This window comes from Centrocercus urophasianus, unplaced genomic scaffold (assembly GCF_019232065.1).
Source record: "Centrocercus urophasianus isolate 14NV4802_14NV808 unplaced genomic scaffold, USGS_Curo_1.0 seq_18, whole genome shotgun sequence".
NCBI classification, from domain to species: domain Eukaryota; kingdom Metazoa; phylum Chordata; class Aves; order Galliformes; family Phasianidae; genus Centrocercus; species Centrocercus urophasianus.
Window position 1 is genome coordinate 20,934,943 of NW_024884733.1, and position 25,816 is coordinate 20,960,758.

The window sequence follows — 25,816 nt, forward strand, 5'->3', positions numbered from 1 at the left end:
GTGTGTTGTGGCCCAGAGCAGCTGTCCCTGGGGCTGCAGGTGGGCACAGTGGTGGTGCCATCTGAGTCACTGGTGCGCTGCTGCTGTACCACTGTAAGCACCAGCCCTTTCTGCTGCCCTGGGGCTGTGGTGGTGAGATTGAATTCTTGAATCACAGAAGATCCAGAGACAGGAGTGGCCTTAGGGATCATAAAGTGCAACCTATCAGTTCAGGCTCTGTCATTCTGCTTCAGAGCAGGAGGTTTAACAGCAGGAATACTACAGGGCTGTTTCCTTGGGCAGCAAATACTTCCTCGGCTCTTTGTCCAAGCAAAATGGCACCTTTTAAACGCGGCTGCTATTAGAGCAGCAGTAGCAGCAATGCCATCCTTTTGCTGGTGGTTCTCAAGCTCAATCCCTAACAGCTCGAAACAGCTCTATTCGCACAGCTGTAAGGTCCGCATTAGGCCGGCTCTGCTTCCCACATTCCCCGGCAGCCTCGAACCCGAGGGAGGGCTGGGAGCTCCGGTCCCGCCCCGGAAGGCGCTGCTGAGCGCGGCCATGGCGGCGCGGAGCGGGCGGGCGGCGATGCTGCTGCGGAGAGGTCCTGTGCTGGGGCTGAGCCCGGTGCCTCGGCGGTACCTCTACAAGAAGAAGTGGGTGAGAACGGGGGGGAGCTCCGCGCTTGTTTTCTTACCTCCGATCCAACTTCGCTGTGCCTCTCCCATCGCACCTCCTTTTTCTGTCCCCATTTCATCCTCTTTACCCCCCCAGCTCTGTTACTTCTGCACCCTTTTCCCTCTCCCCGTTACACCCATCGCTGCTCCCATTGCACCCTCCTTCACCCCTCACCCCTTTTATCCCAGCTTGCACCCCATACACCTCTCCCTGAGCCCTCCTGCCTTTCCCCTCCTAAATGCTCCGGGTTTTGGGCTCCCAGCCCCTTCACCCCTTGGATGTCTCTCTCCAAAGGCCACCACCTCCCCGCGCATCCCGGCCACACGCCTGGGACTGCACCACTTTGACACCACTTACAGCCTGCAGCTGCAGGAGCGCTGGCCGGCCGTGCGAGCTGCAATGCTGTGCGAGCAGAAGTACGGAGCCCTGCTCAACAACTTCGCCTCTGCCGACCTGATTGCCCAGCAGCTGGAGCTGCTCAGCGCCACCGATTTTGTTTCTGAAGCTGCCAGAAGGGCGCGGTGTTGGCAGGAAAGTGAGGGTGTGGAAGTAGAGAGGAGGAAAACTTCCCTGGATGGGTCTGGTGGAGATGGGACGATGGTGCCAACAGAGACGTCACCGCTGCTTCATGCCTCTGTCAGCTCCAACATCAAGTGCTACACCTTCCCCAGGGGCGACATCTCACGCTTCCGTCCTGCGTGGTGAGATGGTTCTCCTGCTTCCTTCACTCCACTTTTAACCATAGTGCAGGCACAGTCAGGCTTCTGGTAATGCTTTATTGACTGCCCCGTATCTGGAGGTGCTCAGTGCTGGGTTGGATGGGGCCCTAAGCAGTCAGAGCTGTTGGGGGGCCACCCAGCCTATGGCAGGGGTTGGAGCTGGCTGATCCGTCCATAAGGTCCCTTCCAACCTAGCCATGCTATGATTCCATGAGTCTGTGTTTCTGTAATTGTTCCTGCTACAAACCAACATTGGTAGTTGTAATACTGTAATCTATAATGTGATAGAAAGCTCAGCGATAGTAGTGGGGTGGTACAGTCCTAGACTGCAGCAAATGAGAACAAGCCCAAATGCAGCAGCCATGGACACAGAAACAAAGGAAGAAAAACTTCTTACCCTTAGATGTTCTCCAGAGATAGCCTCACCTCCACTGCCAACCCTTAAATGAGGTCTGGGAAGGGCTGGATCCTGACTCTATATTCTGGTTACTCCCCTGGGTTGGCCCTGCCTTCCCACCAGGTGCTCCATCACTACTTCAAGTCGTGACTTAGCATTTCTGCTGCACCAGTGTCAGGCTGTTAGCACCAGGTCCTTTTGGCCATCCTCATCTTAGTTTCCAATTATATTTTTTTCCCTTGCTTTCTATATGCAAAATGGTGGTTTCCAGGCCAGACTCTCTTGGGATCCTCAGCTACTATCTCATGGATGCAGCATCCCTCCTGCCTGTTTTGGCCCTCAATGTGCAGCTGAATGACCTCGTCCTGGACCTCTGTGCAGCTCCAGGTGGCAAGACGCTGGCTTTGCTGCAGACTGGGGCTTGTGGTAAGTGGAGGAGTTGTTCCTCAGCCCCATTCTATTACAAAGCTGAGATGGAGAGAGTGTGGGGTACATGATGATGCCTCTCTGTTCATCTTTTCTGCTTATAGGAGTTAGTGTGTTGTTGTTTTTTTTTTTCCAGAGTGAATTTCTCAGCATGCTGTTTCCCATCTCTCACCTCAGGGCATCTGGCAGCCAATGACGTCTCCATTTCCCGAACAAGGAGGTTGTACCACATTCTCAATAGCTACATTCCCAAGGAAATCAGGGAGACTGTGAGCGTTACATCGCATGATGGAAGAGACTGGGGAGAGCTGCAAGGTGGAACTTTTCATAAGGTGAATGGTTGGAAACCAGTGAAAGGAATCATAGAATGGTTGGGTTGAAAGGGACTTTAAAGCCCTTCCAGTTCTAGTCCCTGCTGTGGGCTGGTTGCCTCCACCAGCCCCATCTGACCTGGGGCACCTTCAGGGTTGGGGCACCCACAGCTCTCTGGACAACCTATGCCAGCACCTCACATCTAGTTTAGTTTCTTCCTGTTTCAGAGGAGGACAGCAGTGTAATTGTATAGCTTTGCATAGCCTGATATGCTGAACAAGAGCTAAGACTAAGCCAGATACAGAGTAGTATTTCCTCTGGCTGTACCATTCCTCCAGGATCTGTGAGTATGGGTATCCTGAGTTGTACTTTTATCTAGTGGCATAAGCTAGGCAAGGCACAGAGGGCTGAGTTTGTCTGGTGTGGTGGAAGTATTGGGTGAGGTGGTGCTGGGGGATTTCTGAGACAGACCAAGGCCCAGAGCTGATGTAGGATCTGTGCTGCTGCAGGTCCTTGTGGATGTGCCCTGCACAACAGACAGGCACTCCGTCATGGAGGAGGAGAACAACATCTTCCACAAAATGAGAACCAAGGAGCGTCAGATGTTGCCAATGCTGCAGTTGCAGCTGCTGATGTGAGTGAGCTTGAAGCTGTTTTGTTGCTGTATGTATTAGCACTGAAACCTCTTCTTACTTATACGTGCCTAGTCGAGAGCTCTCCCCACCTCATATGGGTTATTTGCTGGCTTCCTTATTGCTGTTGTCCCATACTTTCCTCTTCCTCCCCTGATGGTATGTTTTTTCCATCTTGTCCACAGGGCCGGGATCCTTGCTGCCAAGCCAGAGGGAGAGGTGGTGTACTCCACGTGCTCCCTCTCTCAGCTGCAGAATGAACACGTGGTTGAGAGAGCGATAGACATTGCACAAACCCAATTCAGCATCACTGTCCACGTTGAGGACCTGAGCCACTTCAGGGTGCTCTTCCAGGACACATTTTGTTTCTTCTCAGGTTGCCGACTGGGGGAGCTCGTTCTTCCTCACCTCACAGCCAACTTTGGGCCGATGTATTTCTGCAAGTTACGCCGAGCATAAGGGATGGCAGATCTGGGCTTGGGGCAGCTCAACTTTCCTCACTATATGTCTCTGGGCCATCACGTTTGGAACTGATGTTGTTTCCCGATTGCTGGCTATCATGAAATACCCTGAATGTCCAGGGAGAGCGTATTTAAAGGATATTTATTTTTCTTTTCAAATGTCTCAGATGGGCTAAATTGTTTTCATCTTATGTGAACATGTTCAGGATAATAAATACTAGCTGGGCATGGATCTCTGGCTTCCTACTCTACCAGGTCTCTACTCTCCTGTCTGCTTTTAGAAGAAGCAGCGTAAGATCCTGAAAGAAGAGGATCTGAAGAATGTTCCTCTGCTGGGGTTGGAAATACCACTCGTGATGCTTGAGGTCTGCTGGTGGAAAAAGCTCAGTGCTGTAGAGAGGGATGTGTTGCCATCTCCCACAGACAGGCAGAGAGGGGTGTGAGAACTGCCACACGTTCTGGGTGCTGTGTAATGGCCAGTGGGAAAGTGCATGATTTTGGGTAATAACTGCACTTGTATGATTGTATCCATCAGTGGAGGGTTACTCAAGTTTATTATAATATTTTTATTTTTGTGGGCAGAATAGTGGTGCAGTAATAGATAGACATGGATGTATTCCATGCAGGGCTGTTAGCCACATAGTTGCATCCTCTGCCAGCAAGAAAACACTACTGAGTTTTCCCTTATCCTTGCCCTGCTTCTTGCAAGAGGCTGCATAGATGTAAATGAAAGTGACCACCCACCCGTATCCATCCTTTCAGGAAGGTGCAGTTCATGGATTGTTGATCATTTGAGCTCAGCTCTCTGCGTCACATCTCTGACAAGTGTTGGTGTGACTGCACAGTGTGCTGGTGGGGAATGCTGTATAGTTATTAATGCAGCAACAGTGACTGGTTGTTTTCAGCCACTGGTGCAAAAAAGGGGAAAAGGTTAACGAGAAGCAGAGGAATGGGGGACAGGTGTGTTGTGAAGCTGCAGTGTCCAGGTGGAGTCTTTGGGTGTTATCATTTTTCTTCAAAGGAAGACTGATGCAGGCAAGATTCCCTTTTACAAAGAAGTTTGGTGCTGTGAAGTCTTCATCACTGTGATGAAGTGCTGCAGTTTTTATGCTGATGTTTTGGTCTCTGCCTCAGCTGCTGGGCTATTTAGAGCTGAGTCCTGCAGCGTCTCAGCCAGGACAGGATAAGAAGGCAGACTTACAGCCTTTGTAATGGCTACTGAGGAAATGGCTGTGTCCTTTAACAGGATCTGTGATTGTCAGCAAGAAGAGGGGCAGGAAATAGCTTTTCTTTCTTCCGTCCCTCCTTACTGTAATTCTGTGTCCTTCAGATTGCAAAAGGGAGCAGTGATGCACAGCTGTCCCCCTTCCCACCCTGCTGAGGTGGGACTGGAGGGGCTATGCTGCTCTCTTTGCTCGGCTAAGGGTCTCCACCTCCTTCATGAACCGGAGACACAGCTCCTCCTGCCACGGCAATGCCACACACTGCACGGCCACGGGCAGCCCCACGGCTCCTTCCACAGCCTGCAATGGGGACACAGGTGGTGAGGGGACGTTTAGGAGCTGCTGTTTTCAGTGACACTGTCACTCTGAACATCCAGCACTTCCTGTGTCACATACCTGCTTCAGCATCCTGTCCCAGAGGTCATCACAGCATCCTCTGTAGAGCTTCAGCTCTTCCTCATCGGCCTCTGTCACTGTGCTGACAGGTACGACCCCGGCGGGGAAGTCGAGGACGTTGTACAGCATCGTAGAGGAGATGGCAGCTGAAAGAAGAAAAACAGACAATACATGTGGCCACAGGCTCGTGTTCCTTCAATTATATCCGTGTTCTTTGAAGGCTCTGAGAAGCAGCTGCTCCTTGGAGATGAGATTAATTAGGGCTGATCATCCACAAGTCCCAGTCCTGTTACAAGGCCAGTCCTCTCTGCCCCCAGGGAGGCCAAAGCTCACTTACAGAGGAGTTTCCCAGGGAACCCTATGGTGAAAGCTGGCCCCAGCACAGGGCACAGCATGACATCCAGCTGCAGTTCCTTCCATTGGGTGATGAACTCAGAGCGGTACACCTGTGGGAGGAAAGGGGAGACATGCTGGGACCATTTCAGTTTCTTTGGAGTATGCATGGCAGGGGAATCCTTGCTGGGTCACAGTGCTGCCACAGCAGATAGAGGTCACTGCTGACCCAGTCCTGAAGTGGAACCAGCTCTTGCAGTCTCTCAGTGCTGATATCCCCAAAGGGAGACAGACACTAAAGTCCAGTGTATAAGCATCTGTCTCCACAGCACGTGGACAAAATATGGACAGGAATTTGAAAGGTCGCTCCTTAGCTGGCCCTATTGCACTGGGGCAACTGAGCATGGGCACTGACCACTGTGCAGCCAGTCAAGTCTTAAGTGGGTTGACCCGAAAGTCCCAGCTATGCCATTCTCAGCTCTCTTTTGTGCCTTTCTTTCTGTCTTCTTCTCAGCACCCCACTTTCTTAAATACTGACAGGCCTCCACAAGCCTGGAATTTGCCCTTAAGACTCAACTCATAACATGATGTTGGAGAGAAAAATCCTCAAAACGTACCTCTATTTGATGCTGATGATCCCACATTTCCTTCACTGACCTGTGAGTGGAAATCACAGCAACTTTTTATAGCCATTTTGAAGCACTTTGGTGAGGAAGAGAAAGTGCTCAAACAATTCTCCAGGTTGATAACCCTCAGTGATTTTAGCAATTCCATAAAGTAATGTATCTTGCCCAATTTCACCAAAGTTTCCTTTGGCATTTGTCCATACAGTTAAACAACAAACGTTTGGAAGATTTCTCTTCCTACCCAAGTCCCCTAATCCTTTTAGTAACACCAGGGACAGTGTAACACCAGAGGAGTGGGGAAACAAGCTCTTGAAATCTGAAGCGTCCAGGGCAGGACAGGTCCTGCAGAAAGTGGGTCAGAACCTGTTGTGAACCCAGCACCCTCCACCCCGCTGCAGGCAGAGGAGAAGGTAAAGTTCATTTCCACAGACACTCCTGCAGAGGATGCTGTCTTACCTCATGCCACCCAGGGCGTTCAGATAGTCGGCCATGCGGGGAAACTGGAAAGGAGAAGAGTTGCTGTTAGGGAGATAAGGTGGGGTGCAGCACCTCCCAGCCAACATCCACTGCTGTCCTGCCTCAGCCCTTGAGGAGGGATGTGACACTGCTTAAAAAGGCTCCACGTGGCTCTTGTTTTGCTTTGCTTCCAACCTAGGATAGAGCTTCAAATCCGACTCCCCCTGCCACAGTATCCCAATGCATGTAGGAAACCTGGCACCAATAGATCTAGCATTTGGAGAACCTCTTGCTGTGGGCTCTGCACTATTCTTTCACAGCTCTTAGCTGGTCTTGTTCTTGTTTTCCTTTGCACTGGATAAACCCCAGGAGGATAAACCCCAGCAGGATCCTTGGCCTGAAGTCCCAGTGTTCCTAGTTGGAGGTGTATGGAGATGCCAGTACCATCCCACTTTCAAGAACCTCAAGGCTCGCTGACACCACTCAGCTTTGAGAATGAAGCCAGGAACTCACCAGAGGTTTAAGAATCAGAGCCAGCATCTTCTTCCCAAGCCTTGGGATCCTGCAGAAATTCACCTGGGGTTTTAAGCTTGGATCTACAATATTTCCTGTACTGAAAAATGACAAGAGGAGGGGATCATGTCAGAGGAGCTGTTGGCCCTTTCTCAGGAAGCTGAGTATCTCCTGTTTGGGGTGTGAAAAGAGCTGGTTTTGCTGTGAGTTGTGCTCATGGGCATGGGGAATGCTTCTACTTACAACACATCCAACCAAGCACGGCCTCCATCAGCAAAAAATGTCTTCAAAAACAGTTCAGTCATGACATGGTGGATGTGAAGTGGAGAGAAGAGCACCAGCTGCATGAAAACATAAGACCATGTGGCAGCCTGAGGACGTGAATAATTTCCATGGCCTGATTATGGCTATAGTTGTAGACCTCTGGAGTAGAAGCCTCCTTGGGCTCCTCACACCGCTGGGCAGCCCTTTGCCATCCCAGCCATCTCTGCTCCCATAGCGGTGCTCACCTCATGCCCAGCTGCCTGAAGAGCCTCCCTGGTTTCATGCACTGCCCTCTGCACGCAAGGAGGCAATGGGAAGTAACCATCTGTGTCGTAGCATCCGATCCGCAGGGGAGCAGAGCTTGAGTACACCTGGAGCAAAGGAGACACCAGTCTGGTGCTGCCTTCATCCCATGTTGCGGTGTCTCAACCTGATAAACCACAAACCACACCAGTACTGTCAAGATAACTGGGTCCTTGAGGCATGCAGAACCCTTGAGGACAAGGCTCACCTCCTCATCGAAGGGGATGGGGGGCACGGTGGGATCCAGCTGGAACATCTCCTCACAGAGTAGCGCCTTCATGCAGAGGGCCAGGCTGTCCACATCCCTTGCCATCGGCCCCAGTGCGCACGGAACTGGCATGGGATGAGAGAAAATGTCTGTGGTAAACAGAGGGGTGTGCCATCATGCAAGGAACCATTGGGCAACGAAGGGGGATGTTCTAGACTGGCCCCCACACAAATCTTGGCAGTCTCAGCCCTCCTCAGGCCTGGAGGATGACAGAAGATCTCAAAGATGACATAACTTCACTGAGGTGACCCCAGGGACACATGGCAATTTGCACCTGGGTTTCTAGAACCCACATCAGTGTCCTACAAAGCAGATAGAAGCAAACCTCAGCTTCTACCACATTCCACTCTCCCTGCTCTTCACAGTGCCTGGAGAGAAACAATCTGAAATTCACACACCTGACACAATCCCATTGACTGGGCCATTAATTCCAGACAGACTGCAGGAAAAGAAAAAAATATATATGGTTATTTCAAGTAAAAGAAAAATATTCCCAACCTGTCTGAACACATTATTAGTCTTCAGTTCAGGTCCTGAAATAGAATAAATTTGAACTGAGTAAAACAGAAAATCTTGATCAAAATGATAACAGAAAATCCCAAACCACTTTTGTTTAAGCAAAAATTGTTCAATTTTGGAGCTTCCAGAGATTTAAGGACTGAAACTCAGACAGGTTTGAATTCCCATTCTCTCACCAAAGACACCCTACATGAACAGGCAGCAGATCCATCTGCTTACTGACTCCTCCCTGAACGTGGCAGGTAGGTGCACAGGGTGGCTGTGAGCTAAGAGTCTCCTAGCAGAGTGGGAAGAACAGACCCCAGCACCTACCTGAGCCTTTTGGCTGTGGGTTTGAGGCCACATAGCCCACAGAAGCTACATGGAAGACGGATGCTACCACCGACGTCCGAGCCAATGCCCAGGAGGGAGCCTCCCCCTGCAATTAGAGCTCCTTCCCCTCCTGAGGAGCCCCCGGGGGTCTTCTGGTGGTTGAGGGGGTTCAGCGTCTGGCCAAAAATGAGATTGCTGCAGTCATAGCTGTGGAGCAAACCAGCAAGGAGGATGTAAGGAGCAGCCAAGCCCCTTGAGTTAGTTGCCTGTTCCTTGCAGTGGGTTTACATGGCATAGCCAACCCCTCCTTCCACCCTGTAAATCTTTCACACATGGCTCGTTCCCATTAAGCCACCTCCCATGCACAAGTGCACTTGATTTCTGTTACACCATGGTGGGATTTTTCCCCCTTAATCTTATTGAAAAGCCATTTTCAGTTGAACTGAGATTGTTGGCAACAAATGGAAGTCAGATTTGTCTGGGAACATCTCAGGAGACAGGAAGAAGTCTGTCCCTAAAACCCATGAGCTACAGGCTGGGTTTTAGGTTCAGGAAAAGAGGCATTTCTAATGATGTATGTTACTTGAAGAGGGATTGTGGCACATTGGTCTTAGCGAATGGGATGGCGCCTTGTCTCTTCAGAACCTTGACAAGGACACTGTCCTCCTGCTGTGGAGTGCCGAGGAACTTCACGAGCCCACAGGTTGAAAGATGCCCCTGCAGAAAGGAGAGGTGACAGTGGACAGTGTCAGCTCAGTTTCCCTGCTGTTTTGGAAGGAATATCATAATCATAGAACAATAACACGGTTGGGTTGGAAGGGACCTTAAAGCCTATCCAGTTCCCAGCCCCTGCCATGGGCTGGTTGTGCCCAGTAAATCAGGCTGCCCAGGGCCCCATCCAGCCTGGCCTTGAGCACCTACAGAGATGACCCACAGCTCGTTTGGGCAGCTGTCCCAGGGCCTCACCTGTCTCTGAGTAAGATCTGGTGTTTGCTTTGGGGTGTACTAATCCACTCCCTTGCATGAAGGGCCAAGGATTCCCACTCCTATCATAAGCACAATGCTGCCAAACACAGGGTTAAGGCTTCTCCTGAGCCTACCCTTGCTCTTTTTCATGCTATTTCTCTCCCCTGACATAGATGCAACATTGCAGGCATTCTTTGTTCACTTGCTCAGGATCAAACCCAGAATCCTGCTGTCCAGGTGAAGCATCTGCTGAATGTTCAGGGAGGGAATACAAGCCCTTGGCAATGACAGCATGGTCCTTTTCCTGTTAGCCTTGGTGTCTGGGTCTTATTTTGGGCTCAGCGTCCTCTTAACTGTGTTGGTAAATCAGCATGGAGCTGATCATCTAAGAAATCATCACTACTCATCAGCAGCTCCTAACTCCGTGGGTTGCAGAAGCGATGAGATATGGAGTCACAGCCCCAAGCCTAGCCAGGTTCCTATGTTCATTCACTTCACCATCCAGCCCAGCTCAGGATGGGATGTTTCATGGGCACTAAGGGAAGCACCTTGTGGCCAATGTGATCCTTGATGCTGACAGGAATGCCATAGAGAAGTCCTTTCTTCCTCTGCTGTTGTATTTCCTGGAGCTGCTTTTCACACTCTGGGATGAAATACTGCACGCAGTTTGTCTGCTGGGTCACTTCCAGGGCCTTTTCCAGACAGATGGAGGAAGAGGTGTTAGTTAAGAGCAATGAAATGACATGGCTGCATCCAGTAGCTATCTGGATCTACAAAGTGAGAAGCTTGATTTGAATGGTAACCCCCTCCCCAGAACATCTGAAAGGGCTCAAACCATCTGAAAGGGTTATTTGGTGATGGGTACAGAGATATCCCTGTCCTTCTGCATCTTTCTTCTGGTATCTGCTATACTAAAGACATGCCATAATCAGCAAGTCACCATCCCACACATCACAGCATGGATAACATAAGCAATTTGCCCTTAGGATGCAAATAGGCACTCACCTTCTGTACATAAGTATAAAGGACAGTCCTGGGGGACAGAGACCCTTCCTGCAACCTTCCAGCGAGTTCCAGCAAGGGCAGGGACAGGATGGCATCTGTCTTGTCACTGGGGACCTGTGACAGAAAGATGAAGAAGGAAGTTTTAGAAATACATACTTGTAGCTGCCATGCTTTATCTCCAGATATTATTATTATATTACTGCTGTAAATGTTGAGTTAATTGAGCTGGAACACGTGGAGAAGAAAATAGGGAAGGAATGAAGGGGGTTAGAAATGAGTACTGCAGAATTCAGGGCTGCATTCACGCTGGCTGAGTGGGTGCCTGGCTCATTCACACACTTGTCACCTCCTGGTTGCTCACAAATGACACTGAGTGCCCTGTGTTTCACTAGTAAAATAGGGTCAAATTTTCTGGGCAGCCTGAGAGGCCTTATTCGCTGGAAACTCTGGTAAAATTTCTTTTGAAGACTCTCCAAGAGCTACTAAGAACCCAGGTTTTACAGCCAAGGGTATAGGCATGTGGACAGATGTGTTACCTTAGACTCAAGAAGAGTTTTTGCTTCTACCATATAGGCAAGAGATATTTTCACACCCCTAAGGATCTACAGGGTTTGGACCAAGTGCTGATCACCTTCATTGGTAATGACCTTCATTGGTTCAAATCCTCTAGATCTTCAGAGTCTTTGTCACCTTTGTCCCAAGACTCTTCCAAGTGTAATTCGCATCTCTCTGGCTGTAAGCTTTCACCACATCTCCTCCAGCTCATCCAGCTTCAGAAGATGTGAGCTCCCTTCCTCCCAGGGCAGCCCTTGCTGAAGGCTGCCAGCACATCTCCCCTGGGATCCTTGTTATAAAAGCTATGGAGAGGTGAGGTAGGAGGAGGAGTTGAAGAACATGAGCAGACACCCCAGTGGGTCTTAGCTCCTCACGAGGATGGGTTACCTGCTCCCTGAACTGTTGGACAGCTTTTGCCATTTTCTTCACAGCTTCATCCCGCATCCTCCGAGCCTCTTCCATCTTCTTCTGGATGTGCCTTTTGCCCAGCCATTTCCAGACCACTACAGCTGCTGCAGAACCACAGAGAAGGGCAAGGGCAGCAGCAGGAGCCAGCTCTGTCTCTGGCAGGAGCTGCCTCATCACTTTGTGCTACTCTCTGGTCTTTGAGGGTGGGTTGAGAATGAGAAGCTTCCCTGTCTCCTCAGATCAGTTCCTCCTCCCAGAACCACTGGTGTGGCTCAGCAAATAGCTTATAAACCCAAAGCTGACCTCTGCAGAGGTGCCTTCAATGGGGCATGAAGTGGAGAATGATTGACCGAAAAGTGCAACAGGTTAAGCATGCAGAGCTAGTGAACCCTGGCTGTATCGGGTTTATGCAGGCTGTCTGCGCTGCAGGAAGTTCTCTGCTGGGGAGGAAGAGCTGTGGGATCTGCTGAACAAAAGAAGCAAGGAAATAGCTTGGCTCCTGCTTCCTGCATAGCCTAGGAAGACAATGAAAGGAGGGGGGAAAAAAACAGTTCGAAAGCACAAGATTTCCCTGCACAGAGATGAGGATGGTATGATGAGAGGATGCACGTTTGTGGGGTACTTACTCATCCTCCAAGCTCTTTAAACCCATCCTACTCCCATAGGTGTCTAAGGCTGCTTCAAGAGCCCTATCAAAGAATCACTGAGGTTGGAAAAGAAAGCAATAAGATCACCCAGTCCAACCCCACCATGCCCACTGCCCACATCCCTTGGTACCACATCCCCACAGTTCTTGAACACTTCCAGGGATGGAGACTCCACCACCTCCCTGGCTAGCTGTGCCAAAGCATCACCACACTTTTAGAAAAGAAATTTTTCCTAATATCCAACCTGAGCTTCCACTGGTGCTCTCATCCTGTGAGACAGGGCTCAGCACTGCCACAATGCCTGCGTGCACCAGAACAAGTGGGTCCATGTCATGAACGAGCACATAAATATGGTGGTGAGTTCCACATGGTTGCAGCCCAGAAGCAAGTCCCAACAGACATTGAGACAGCCCGTGGCTGAGAGTAGCACAAATACCTCTTGCTACAAGGCCACAAGAGCATCTCCATGATCTGAGATGAAGGCAAGAACTTTGCAAACATCAGCCCCTATGGAAAACATCAATTTTGGCATTCTCCAAAAAAGCAGGGTGGAATGGACAGCAATTAATCAAGTTGTAGCAAACTAAGCTGATTATCTACTGTGCTCCTGTTTAGTGGCACCTTTGCTTAGTGGGCATGGTGGTGATGGGTTGATGGCTGGATTGGATGGTCCTAGCGGTCTTTTCCAACCTTAATGATTGGATTCTATCCTCTATGAGTCTGTGAATACCCAAGCCCTCTCCCAACCTCTTGAGACTTGTGCAAAGGCTTCCTAAGGAAGAGGTGTGCTCTTTGCACGTGGCAGTGACACAACTCCTGCACTGGGCTGAGAGGATGTGGGAGTTTATTCCTCTTGCTGAGAGGCATCAGGGCATTGGGTTCTCACATCCGCTCATGCTCTGGGTCCCGTGCTCTGATCCTGCCCTTTAGACACTGCAAATGTTTAACAGAGACAAAGCCAGCTGTGTCCAAACCAACTCGGCATTTCAAAGGGCAGTTTTATTAGTGAGAACAGCTGCACTTCCAGATGGCCGGATGCTGCTGAGGAAGCCCTTTTCCTATCAATGGACAAACATTTTCACCTCCCTTGTAAACTGGAGGAATAGCTCTTCCACCATAACCTGCAGTGGGAACATAGGCAGCAAAAAGCAACCAGAGGGGAATGAGGGTTGAATCCATACAGAGGGATGGGATCGCTTCAAAATCCAAACTTGTTTACACCATTTGAGTAGACCTTTGGGCTGCTGAGGCACTCCAAAAGCCATATGAGAGTCCCTAACAAGGAGAGGAGCAGCTACATAGAGGCAGATAGGCTGAGCTGTATGTGGATCCAAAGGCAAAGGGGACCAAGTGTTGCTTGGAAACCTGATGAGAAAGACCTCTGGCCCTGTGGGGAAAATGAGATCAAATCTCAAGTCCCTAGCAAAAGAGTCAGCCTGCCTAACACACAATTCAAGGTTTATTCATGAAGATAAACAGTCAAGGCCAAGTGCAGCACTTTTGCAATGATGTTATCACTGCACTCAATCCAGGTCACAACCTCAAAATAGTTGTGACTGCTTCCATGGGTTGCCAGGTAATACTACAGGTTTGTGCTTCACTTACTGCTAAGCATCTCCCCTAAGCTTTAACAGGAGCTTCGGGACCACTGCTGAGACACCATTATAATGTCTAATCATAGATACTGAGCCTGCAATGGCATCTATCTGCCTCATTTTTGGACATTCTCCTAATTCAAAGTACAGTTCCAGGTTCATCAGCTTATAACAGGCAAAGCTGATCCAGTCCCAGCACAAAGACTCCAGATAGATCTATAATTATTTTATAAATGATACACTGCCTATCATGCTTGGTGTTGGTGACATAGAAGAAACAAGTTTTAAAACAATCACCCAATTGACTTTCTTTGCTGTCCATTCAGTGGTTTCCTCTTTTTGCTGTTATCCTGGTGCTGGGGATAGAAATAAAAATGCTTACCTGGCTGCATGTGGGGCTTTCAAATGTTGAGCAATGCAGGGAGAATAAGAGGAAGTACACTCAAGTGGGTCATGGGACAGAGCCAAAAAAGAAATGGAAGAATCCCTATCCTTTGGTACTCATCTGACCCCTGAGACAGACAGCACTGTTATCGCTTCTCCTCTTTTTGCAGACCTCCTCCACAGTGCCTCACACAGAATAAGGCAGCAGACCAACCCAGGCAGTCTGCTCCTGTTGCCAGCAAGGCTGTATCATCTCTGCTTGAAGAAGCAAGACAACACTAGCTTACTGTCATTAACCTCCACCCAACACCTGCAGCTCTCAAGCAGGCTGGTTTTCATTAGAGCCTTTACATAAACAATCCTCCCTCCAATCTGGTAATTTTTTTCTTCTTTTTTTTTTTTAAGTCAGATCAGCTTAGAATCCATTTTGATCAAAAAGACAAGAATTAACCCTGAGGACTGTATCCCATATTCAAGATTTTTGTATCCATACATTCTGCTGTACTTTTCCAAAACAAAATATGTTGACTATGTTGCCCTGAAACAACTTTAAAGATATTTCAGAAGCTGCTGAAGTCATAGTGAAATGGGCTGGTCTTCTCTAGAATTGTTCCATTTGACTCAAGAGGGCTGAATAAATATTTTCTGGGAACTCTCCAGTTAGTGACTCATTTCAGCCTGGAATATCTATTGGAATCATAAGATTTTCATCAAAACACATGCTTTAATTCCAGTCAAAATCCATTAGCAGTTGCAGAACAGCACTAACCAACATGAAACATCCTGTCAGAAACCTCCCATTACTATAAATGGGTTGTATGGATCCTACTCACAACTCCTCCAGCTATACAGCCGCTGTCAGCCAGATGCAGAGATTTGTTATTTCTTCAATCCACAGCATTCCTGTGTCCTCCATCATGCCATCATGCACAGGCCTGGTCCTACTGAACAAGTGATCACAGACACTTCAGCAGCGTGATGGAGAATGATGAAGTTGTTCCCAGCTGCTCTGTGGCTGGGCACAACGTTTACTGCAAGAAGTTTTCCTTTTAGTGCCTCACTCTGGGCATGCAGACAAGAGGAGGAAGCCAGATGAGCTGAATGAAGAGGAGAAGAACAGTAATAGGGGTGGGGAAGAGCAGATTGGAACCATGCTTGGAGAATTGAAACAGCTGTTTCAGAGTGAAAGGTGGATTAGTCCTAATTGTTGCTAATTTCACCCATTTCTGGGTACTTGCTTTTAGTTACTTCCTCACTTGAGCACTGGCCATCATGTCTCTAATATCTTCTGTCACATTCTGTTACACCAGGCAGTCCTATCTATGTCAGATATTGTAAGAGAACAGTGACCTGTCCTAACAATGTATGTATGTCCTGCTGGTACCAGTTCTTCTGGGGAGCTTTATGTGCTCCCAATATTGCAACAAGACAAAGTTTACCCTGCAAAGTGAAGAAAAATAAGCAGATATAAGTCTTTATTAAAATTCTCCTGAATAATCAAAACAAAGCCTACAGCCAGGATGTTGTGCTGGACATAAGTGGAACAGGAAACCTGGAGTGCAATGGCTAGGTCAAGGACAGCATACAATTTTCACAGTGAAGCTGGAAGTACCAAAACTGAGCCACAGAAATGTTTGAACTCAGATTTCCCTTTAGTGATTATAGGCAGTGAAAAGACAAAATAGCAACCTTATTTTCCTATTGCTTAACTGGAAAAAACAGTGGGGAACAGGACTGAAGGCAGATTATTTACTATTCAGACAGCATGTGCTCAAACAGTGATAACAAAGCTCTCCACTACTTGCTTCCCAATTAAACTGTAGAGCTCACTGCCATTGGATGGTGTGGAGACCAAAAGAACAACAGAGACCAAGAAGAGGCTGAACTAGTTATTAAATTATTGATGACCAGTTACTGATGGGCTAACTGCAACCTTTTGTCAACTAATGGCACAGCCAAAGAGAGAATCCTGCCAGGTTATACTCTCCCTTAAACATCTGTTACTGCCACTGTTGGAAATAAAATATAGAGGTAATCAGCTCTTCAGCCTTATATTATACACCAAATATTGTTTCACTATGGTTTTCAGACTCCTTTCCTCCAAATTAACTCTCTTGCCTTGCTTTTAGTTTTCTCATAGAACCAAAGAGTGGTTTGGGTTGGAAGGGACCTCAAAGATCATCCAGTTCCAACTCCCTGCTATGGGCAGGGTTGCCAAGCACTAGATCAAGCACTAGATCAAGCACTAGACCAGGTTTTATCTCACTTTAATGAAAGAGGAAGTTTGGACAGGGAATAGATTTTTCCAACTGCTTTCAAGCAGCATTTATTGCCATTTTACTGAAATGGAATTTGGAGTCTGCAGATTGCTATCTGTGTTGCACACTGAGTAAAAGGTGACGGAGTGACGAGCAGGGTATTAAAGGTCAACATAAGCAAAGCAGATCCTGAGAAATCATGCATTTCTCCTCATGCCACGGGAAAGGTTCTCCACCTCCTTCATGAACCGAAGGCACAGCTCCTCCTGCCATGGCAAAGCCACACATTGCACAGCCACAGGCAGTCCCACGGCTCCTTCCACAGCCTGCAAAAATTAAGCGTGGTGTTGAGTCAGAGCACAGGGTGTGTAATGCCATCTTTTGACAGTACAGAAAGTGAAAGATATACAAGGAGACAGATGTCATCATAAGATGGAGAAAAGACAATATGCCAGGGGTGCATACTGTCATGGCCTTCTGCTAAGACTTTCTCTGCTCACCTCTTTCAGTCTCTTATCCCAAGGATCCTCGTAGTGCCCTCGGTAATGCTTCAGTTCTTCTTCATCAGCTCTTGTGACTGTGCTGACCGGCACCACTCCAGCAGGGAAGTTTAAGACATTGTACAAGTTGGTATAGGAGGTTGCAGCTGGAAAAGATCACACAGAACATGTAAAATTTAAGTGTGCTGGGCCAGTGAAGACTTTCAGATGATAATTCAGTTTGAAGGAATTTTGGACTGGAGTTGCTGGATCTAAAAAGACCATGGGACTCCTGGTGGGGAGGTTTGAGGGCTGCATGGTGGATATTAGCTCTGCTCTGAGAGAGATAGATATGAATATTTGACCTGAGGCAGACGAAGTCTGAACTTGTCTTTCACACTTCAGGGTAAAATCCTGGTATCCAGGTCTGTAACACCATCTAGGGCATTTCTAGGGCAGAGAGCTGCAGTTAGAGGAATGGAAGACTCTCGGTGTTTCTTGGAAGCTATCAAATAGCCTCTTTCTGCAACGCAAATTTTCATGTCTGCTCCTTGCAAAGCTCCTTACGGGGAACATAAGATAGCCGCTTTCAAAAGAACTTGTCTTGAGATAGGAACTGCCAGCACTCTAGCAGCTCCCTTCACGTGCACTTTCAGAAGGTCAGATGATACAGAGGAAGCTCACCAAGTAACTACTGGGACTGATGTGTCACTAAATGCTGCCCATAATAATCCAAACATCTGCAGCTCAGATGAAGTGGGAACATGAGGAGACACAGAGTGGAGAATTCCCTGTGCTAACTTCCTCAGAGGGAAGAGCAGACACTACACACAGTCTGAGGAATGTACAAGAGACCTAAACATCTTGCCGCTGCTTTGCCCACAAACAATAACATAGATGCATCCGTGAGATGTCTCAATGGAGATTACCAAATAGCTTCCCAGCGTAGCCATGGTTAAAGGCTGGACCAAGTACAGGACAAAGAATCACATCCAGTTTTTGCTTCCTCCATTTAGCAATGAATTCAGTGCGGTAAACCTAGAGGGAAAGACAGAGCAGATGACAACCAATGCCTGTTGGACAGCAGTGGCAGATCAATGTCTACAGCATAGAAAAGAGGAAAAAAAGCATGCTTAGATAAAAGAGAAAGGTGAAATAAAATCTGAGCTGTACTTTGAAAGAGCCAGCAGGCTTCATTTTCCCTCTCCCAGGTCTATCCTGCCCAGACATAGGCACTGATGTCAAGTGGGCGTTTCAGAGTTGACAGCTTTCTGTGAATGCTTACCCAGTCCTTACGCACGGTTTTGTCTTTGCATTTGATTGAGTGGAGATCAACAGTAATCCAAATAAAAGTCCATTTCCTAAAAGCTTTGTTAGTTTGGTAGAAGAATCTAGAGTCTACTGAACATCAGGCAATGGATGAATCCATTCTCAAATTGCTGCTCCACTGTCCCATAGTAAATCAATACGGATGGACCATAGGGCTACTTGAGCAGCCTCAGTGGTACTGAGGGACATGGGAAGCTGGGGACAGGTTGAGATTGGACTACATGACCTTAGAGGTCTTTTCCAACCTCAGTGATTCTATGATTCTATTTTTTATCTGTTCTCAAATTTTATACGCAGCCGGAGATCAATCTGCTGAAAGTTTGACGAATAATGTTTGTAAAATTGTTTGTAATAAATGTAAACCATGAATAATGCTTTGCTGAAGAAAAAAAAATCCAAAATACCTTTGAGGTTACCAAATCTTTTTAGAGGATTTTCTTTTCTTTTTTTTTTTGGCAGGGAGTGGGGTGGGAGTAGGAGAAGAATGATCTGCTTTCAGTCAATCAGACCTGCTGCTGTGAGCATGCATTTCTATCTCACGACTGACACTGACAGAGGCTGCATGGTGGAAGCTGGAGGCATGTTTGCTCTCAGGGATGGTTGTAAGGGTGTCCTAAGCAACACAGATCCTTGTGAGGAGATGCCAAAATAGCTCAACTCCTTCAGCCTAGCAAAACACCAGCTAAAAGGGGACACAACTGCTGTCTGCAAATAGACTGGGATCGAGTGGAAAATACCAGAGAGGAGAGGTGTTATTTAAACTCAGGGATGGAATAAAATGAGTACGAACTGCAAGTGAACAAGCAGCAGAAGAAATAAGAAGGCTTCCAATCATCAGATCAGAGAGGAGAGGAGATGGCCAATAAAAATAAGTGCAAATGCAAAACCCAGGTTGTTTTGAAAAGGAACCTGATTGGTTTGTGAGCAGCGATGGGCTCAGCTGTCCACGACAATGCTTCCTGTCCCACATTGCTGAACCAAAATGAGTTCATACAAAGTACATCTGAGCCAAAGAGTTCACAACCGCAGATTTTTACTCTGTCCTAATTTGGGTTGGGGAGAGTAAGCAAGTAGAGACCTCTACATTAACATCGCTTGAAAAGCCCAGCTGCTTTATTTGAGATGACCCAACACCAGATCCATCACAGAGGCGAAACCAATGATAGGAATCCCTCACTGTATTTACGAAGGAAGATAAATCATCCTACCGCCACAGCTATATGCTGATCCCAGAGGTTTTTGGCAGACCTGGAATGGTGAAAAGATTGATTGGAATTGGGACTGTGGCAACAGAAAACAATAATAATAATACAAGTACAAATAGCCCATTGTTATGGGAACTACATGACCACCCCGAGAACAAGTCATAGCATTGCCTAGATGGTTCCACAGGGTTCACATGTACTTGTGCATACATCAAAAGAGCCTACTGCCATGATTTCATTTATTCTGACCTAGACAAAAATCATGGCAGTCTTTTAAATTCAACTGCTCTCAGTTTGCTTCTTTTTGTCTCTCAGAGGGGTCTGCACTTCACATCATACTGCATCCATATGCAGGTATCTGTACTGCCTTGGCACATTGCCTTCTGTATACCAGAATCCACCTAACCATGAGGAAAGCTGCCTTTATCTGTGTGAGCTGAGATATCCTAGCCCTGCCACAATGAGGAACTTCGGACCCTTAATTTCTGATGCCTCGCCCTAGACAACACCATGCTGAGCCATAGTAATTTTGCACAGCAAACTGGCATCTACTTGCATGAACCCAGTGGATACATCCACGTGAATCCCTTCCTCTACTTCAGTGCCACTTACCCCACTCCACAGAGAGCACTGAGATCCCGAGCAATTCGTGGGTACTTTGGGAGGGAAGAAGAAAAACTTGGGATTAGTCAACAATGCAGATGAAATAGATGGGACTTTATTTTGGGCAAGCTTCTTGTCCTAGTAGAAGTGGCTCTGAAGATCAGGTACAGTTTCCAATGAGATGGTTGTAATCCAACAATAACTTACACATTCATAGAATTACAGAATCATTAAAGTTGGAAAAGACCACTAACATCACCCAGTCCTACTGTCAGCCCATCACCACCGCACTCTCTAAGCCATGTCACTGAGTGCAACACCTACCCTTTTCTTGAAAGCCACTTCAAAGCCATCACCTCTCATCCTATCTCTGTTACCTGGGAGAAGAGGCTGACCACCTCACTACAACCTGCTTCCAGGGGATTGTAGAGAGCAATAAGTTCTCGCCTGAGCCTCCTCTTTTTCAGACTAAACAATTCCAGTTCCCTCAGCCACTTCCATCAGACTTTTATTCCAGGCCCTTCAGACCCTTTGTTGCCCTTCTTTAATTCAATTACAACAACTCCTAGGAATAATGCTCTAGACAGCACTGCTAGCCCTGGAGAAAATCTCCTGGATGTGGAGATGATGTTTAGATCCTTGCATAGAGACCAAGTTTACTTAAGAGTATGGCACTTCAAAAACCTCCAGACTCTTGACACAAGGCAGCAAAGCATTGAGTGGTGCAGCCCATCATGTGTCAAGTTCCCCACCTTGATGACTTCCTAGAACACAGATGAGATGTCTCCATATACTTACAATAGGCTTCAAAATGATAGCCAGGATCCTCTTCACCAAAGCAGGAAGCCTGTAAGTATTGAACTGGGACTTCAGATTAGGATCCACGATATCTCCTTTGCTAGAAGGACAGAGAGCAAAGGTACTCAGAACAAGAAACTTGTGCCAGAGGGCACAACCCTATTTGGAGGTGGCCAACCATACCCCCAGAGTCAAATCCAGAGCTGGTTTCAGCTTGACTGCCCCAAGCTGAGTCTGCTTTACCCATGATAGCAATCAGCAAGCAATCTGTTTATATCTTGACCCATAAGCCTTCTCCCTATTTTCCTATCCTATTTTCCCTATTATAAGGAAAGGTAGTGAGCAATTGGCAAGGTGGGCATCGGGCTGCTCACCAGAGCTGACCCTCTGCACTTCTGTGGGAAGTTACACAGCTTGTGCTGTTCCCCATGTGCCACAGACTAATCACAAGCATAAAAACATTTGCCACAGCACTGCTGACACAGGGCATGCTGTTACCCTACGGGGTTATCCATGCATGTGACCTACTGTAGTGAGATAGTTGCTGTCCAAGATGAATTCTCCCTTCCAGAAATCACTTCTCTGCTGCTCTCTCTTTAGAATCATAGAATCAGTAAGGTTGGAAAAGACCTCTAAGATCATCCAGTCCAACAACCCACCTACCACCATGTTCATAAAAGCATGCATCCACAGGAACAAAAGCACTTTGGATGCATCCATTGGTCACACTATGTCAAGTCTCAGGGTTTGCACTGAAAGCAATGAGTTTTACTCACAAAGAGTCCACCATGTGAGCAGCACCATCTGAGAAAATCCCTCTGGTAAACAGTTCATCTACCATGTAGTCAATCTTAGGTGGTGCAAAGGGAACAATCTGCAGGAAAACCATTCATTGTTCAAGAGGCAAGAAACACAAATTAATGACAAAGCCCTGTGTAGACCTCCCTCCATATTCAAAGAGACCTGGGCTGCTGCCATCCGCCCTCTGTCCTTTCCTGTTTCCAAGGCATTAGCACACAATGACATGATTTTACATAGGCTTTTCTTCTTTGCTCCTTAGAGAAGTATATTTAGAGGCCAAGTATTCAAAACACCAAATATTCTTAATTTATACTTGTCACTGGAACAACACTCTATATAGAAAATACTACTGGCAGAACCACACTGTAGTTTAGGCTAGAAGTGACCCTGGGAGCTCAACTGCTCCAAACCTGTACTCCACCCAAAAATATGTAAACTGGATTCAGCAGATGCAGGATCATGGAAGCTGCTGCAAGATCGATGCTTATGGAGGTGCAAAACATGATGGAAAAAACATTGTCCCATGGCATTCTTTATAAAAGAGAGATGTGAAATGACTTGTCCAGACTCCGTAAGGAGCAGGATGATAGCTCCTAGTAACCACAGGTGTGAAAACTTACTGTATGCCCTGCTTCTTGGAGGAGCTTTCTGGTCTGCTGGACGGCCCGTTTCATACTGGGTGAGGGTTGGAAGTAGCCATCTTCTTCATAATATCCAATCCGAAGTGGCTTTGAACTGGTGTAAACCTGTGAGAAGAGCCACTGCTTGGACACATGTACCAGATCAGACCATTCCTAGGAAGGCAGATAGGGCTGGAAGAAAGACAGGGCATTTGGGCTAGTGGAAAGAGCCATATGTCAGAAATAATTGTCTGTATAGCAGGGACAATTGAAAGATGCTAAGACCTGAGCCAGAAAGCAGCAAATGGGCAGAACCAGAGAGATAATTGCAAAGCGCAAAGATTTCTTAGGTTCATGGCTTCTCAATTAGGCTCTTTTTAAAGATGTGAGGGGTGAATTTCTCTGATCAGGAAAAATGAATTCCTTTAGGAAGCCAACAAGTCTTTTCCAGGCATTGCTGGGAAGGCAATGGTAGGGATCAGCATTCAGCAGGCCTCGTCTGCCAACCCTGTCTGTGGCTTCTTCTCATGGTTGCTCGTGCTGGGACCCGTCTGATCAGCAGCGTTGCTTCCCCTTCACTGTCTTCAGGTATGAAACCAGATGAGAGTCTCTCAAGATCTCTCTTTAGTGGTAGACAAATGGAGGCATGGGACTGCCTCTGAGCCTCACCTCCTCATCAAAGGGGATGGGGGGCACGGTGGGATCCAGACGGAACATCTCCTCACAGAGCAGCGCCTTCATGCAGAGGGCCAGGCTGTCCACATCCCTTGCTATTGGCCCCAGCATCCCTATCACTGCAAGCACAAAGATCCCATTATTTCAGGCAGGTGGGTCTGCTGCTCCCTTATAGTAGCTGGTAGTGGCCCAGAGGAGAGGAGTTTTATTCAGGCCAGGGAAGAGGACTGGGGAATGAATGTGCAAGAAGTGAGCAAGGAAGCCTGCCAAGGACAGTCCCTAAGTCTCAGAGGCAGGATGTCATCTTCTGGGTCAGCATTCTGCAGGCACAAGTCCCATTCAAGAGGAACAAGGACTGCAGCCATGCTGCCAACAGCAGAGAACGTTTGGCAGTAGTAATATATTATCTGGATGAACTTACCTGAGCTCATTCCTGCGATAGGAGAAATCACACCCAATTTGCTAGAAGCAGAATGGGAGAAGCAGATTAGATATCTAAGGTGTCATGCTCTAAGGTGTGTCACCATGCTGGCTTGCAGACTTCCCATTTGCCCCAGTGACTATCTAGGAGGACCAAAGGCCCTGCAGAGACTTGGCACCCTTCTAGATTAGGGAGAGTCCCAGGAGCATTAAGTTGCCAGGTGCTAGAGATGTTTTTTATCATTTCCTTTCCCTGGTGCTTAAGCAATTCCGCATCTGAGAATAACCCATCTCTGATAAACAGAAATTTATTGTGTAGTTTGGTGCACTGCAGGAAAAACTTTTCACCCTCTACATTAGCTGGAAGGGGACAGTTGTTAGGGTGTACCTGATCCTGAAGCCTGTGGGTTTAAGCCCACATAGCCCACAGAAGCTGGATGGCAGGCGGATGCTGCCAGCTACATCTGAGCCAATGCCCAGGAGGGAGCCTCCCCCTGCAATTAGAGCTCCTTCCCCTCCTGAGGAGCCCCCGGGGGTCTTCTGGTGGTTGAGGGGGTTCAGCGTCTGGCCAAAAATGAGATTGCTGCAGTCATAGCTGGGGAGAAGAACAGCAGGTGAGTGAAGTACTTCTATCTCCACAAATCATAAAGACAAGACAATGCATAATTAATGCTAGGGGTAGAATCACTGTGTACTAGATATGTTGATTAGTATAGGAAGAAAGAGGCATCAAAAATAAATACTTCCTTTGTAGCATTCTACAGAAAGACCAAGGAATGGTAGTTTGACATGGGGAGGCAATGAATTCAGCGTGCATGATTTGTTTGGAAGAGGGTGGGAACTTGTGCATTTGGCCCCGCTCGCTCTCAGTTCACAAGACTTGCATGACACAGTGTCTTCATGAAGATGCACACGAAATTACTTTATCATTGTCTGCGGGATGTTGGTTTTCACGAAGGGGATTGCCCCCTGGCTCTTCAGAACCTGGACGATGACGCTGTCTTCTTCCTTCATTTGGCCCAGAAACTTCACCATCCCACCAGTGGAGACATGACCCTTGGGGATAGGAAGCAAAGCTCTCTAGGTACCAGTAAAGATGCTGTTCAGAGCTGTAACAACTACAGAAATAACATATATGGTCCAAAGCATCCGTGTCTGAGGGCACCCTTGGTTAGCTGTGATAAGGTAAAAAGGATAAAGCTGGATCCCATATACAAGGGTAGAGACATCGTGGACATCCTTGTCTGTTTCCAGCCCCAGGCCAAGGGGAGGGGGAATTAGGGATATACCTTGCAGTCAATGTGGTCCTTGATGCTGACAGGAATGCCATAGAGCAGCCCCTTGTCCTTCTGTTTCTTCAGTTTCTGGAGCTGATCCTCACAGCCATGAATGAAGTCTATTACACAGTTCACTTCCTGATTCACCTCCAGAGCCTTTCCAGAGAGGTTGGATAGAGTAGCAAGATGAATAAATAGATTGAAGGAAAGAAACAGCACTTTATGTTTTCAAGCTGAGAATTCAGTCTCCTCAAACCTCCAGCATTCAACAATCATTATTCAGACTTTACCTATGAATTTTACATACTTATTTTGGGGATAATTTTCTGCCCTGGATCTCTGGATTCAGCCACAAGCCACCCTTCATCCATCCTGACAAATTGTGATCTCATGCATTGCCATTCTCCCACAAAATAGGCTGGTTGCAAGCAGCACCAGAGGAGCCCTGGAGCATCTCTCTATGTTGGAGACATCACTCACTTTGCCTATATAGGAGTAGAGAACGCTTTCTGGGGATAGGGACCCCTCCTTCAGCTTCTCTGCCAGCTCCACCATGGTCAGTGAGAGGATGTGTGCAGTCTGGGTGCCTGGGTTCTGCAAAGGGAAAGAAATTTGGTGCAGAAAGAGGAAGACGACAGGAAAGGCTGGTGTTGAAGTTGCAAATCCCATGTTCTAACATCTGCCTGGCAATGACCCTGAATAGATGTCACAGTTCAGCCTGGTTTCCATGACAAAGATCTGTTATATGGCATTTGAACCAGCTAAAGTTTTACAAAAATGTATCATTAACTTGGAGGAAAAAAAGTGCGTAAACTGTAGCCTCCCACTGCTCCTTTCCAAGAACAGAATAGCAACTGGTGTTCATTTTGGGTTTAAGACCAATCCTGAATCCTTCTGAAATCTGTGTGCTTCTTGATCTAGGGGTATGGAGGAAGAAATGGCTTTCAGTCACTGATGAGCAGATGTTAGAGGGA

At 47.5% G+C, this 25,816-nt stretch overlaps 3 protein-coding genes across 6 annotated transcripts in view; 1 reads left to right on the forward strand and 2 right to left on the reverse strand.

The window, feature by feature from the left end:
• Nucleotides 1-540: 540 nt before the first annotated feature.
• NSUN4 (NOP2/Sun RNA methyltransferase 4) lies at nt 541-3,836 on the forward strand. Its single transcript, XM_042820016.1, has 6 exons — nt 541-639; nt 952-1,358; nt 2,045-2,199; nt 2,377-2,531; nt 3,021-3,145; nt 3,329-3,836. Exons 1-6 carry the CDS (start codon nt 541-543, stop codon nt 3,600-3,602), a joined length of 1,215 nt encoding a protein of 404 aa, XP_042675950.1. The 3' UTR covers nt 3,603-3,836.
• Nucleotides 3,837-4,139: 303 nt separating this feature from the next.
• LOC122160971 (vitamin D3 hydroxylase-associated protein-like) lies at nt 4,140-12,427 on the reverse strand. The gene is made up of 15 exons (XM_042820015.1): nt 11,731-12,427; nt 10,789-10,902; nt 10,332-10,475; nt 9,401-9,534; nt 8,818-9,024; nt 8,385-8,425; nt 7,927-8,051; nt 7,661-7,786; nt 7,395-7,492; nt 7,152-7,251; nt 6,639-6,682; nt 6,174-6,213; nt 5,561-5,669; nt 5,224-5,369; nt 4,140-5,127 (listed from the first exon to the last, which is right to left on the reverse strand). Exons 1-15 carry the CDS (start codon nt 11,923-11,925, stop codon nt 5,002-5,004), a joined length of 1,749 nt encoding a protein of 582 aa, XP_042675949.1. The 5' UTR covers nt 11,926-12,427; the 3' UTR covers nt 4,140-5,001.
• Nucleotides 12,428-16,627: 4,200 nt separating this feature from the next.
• Nucleotides 16,628-25,816, reverse strand: part of LOC122160558 (vitamin D3 hydroxylase-associated protein) — a 12,139-nt gene continuing 2,950 nt past the window's right edge. For all 4 annotated transcript variants that reach the window (XM_042819176.1, XM_042819175.1, XM_042819178.1 and 1 more), the window contains exons 3-16: nt 25,323-25,436; nt 24,855-24,998; nt 24,488-24,621; nt 23,954-24,160; nt 23,567-23,607; nt 23,140-23,264; nt 22,471-22,596; nt 21,826-21,923; nt 21,050-21,149; nt 20,261-20,304; nt 19,652-19,691; nt 18,044-18,152; nt 17,136-17,281; nt 16,628-16,961 (exon numbers count right to left, since the gene is read on the reverse strand). In XM_042819176.1, coding sequence (XP_042675110.1) covers nt 16,833-16,961; nt 17,136-17,281; nt 18,044-18,152; nt 19,652-19,691; nt 20,261-20,304; nt 21,050-21,149; nt 21,826-21,923; nt 22,471-22,596; nt 23,140-23,264; nt 23,567-23,607; nt 23,954-24,160; nt 24,488-24,621; nt 24,855-24,998; nt 25,323-25,436 — 1,557 coding nt within the window. In that variant the 3' untranslated portion in view covers nt 16,628-16,832. The remainder of the gene's footprint in view (nt 16,962-17,135; nt 17,282-18,043; nt 18,153-19,651; nt 19,692-20,260; nt 20,305-21,049; nt 21,150-21,825; nt 21,924-22,470; nt 22,597-23,139; nt 23,265-23,566; nt 23,608-23,953; nt 24,161-24,487; nt 24,622-24,854; nt 24,999-25,322; nt 25,437-25,816) is intronic.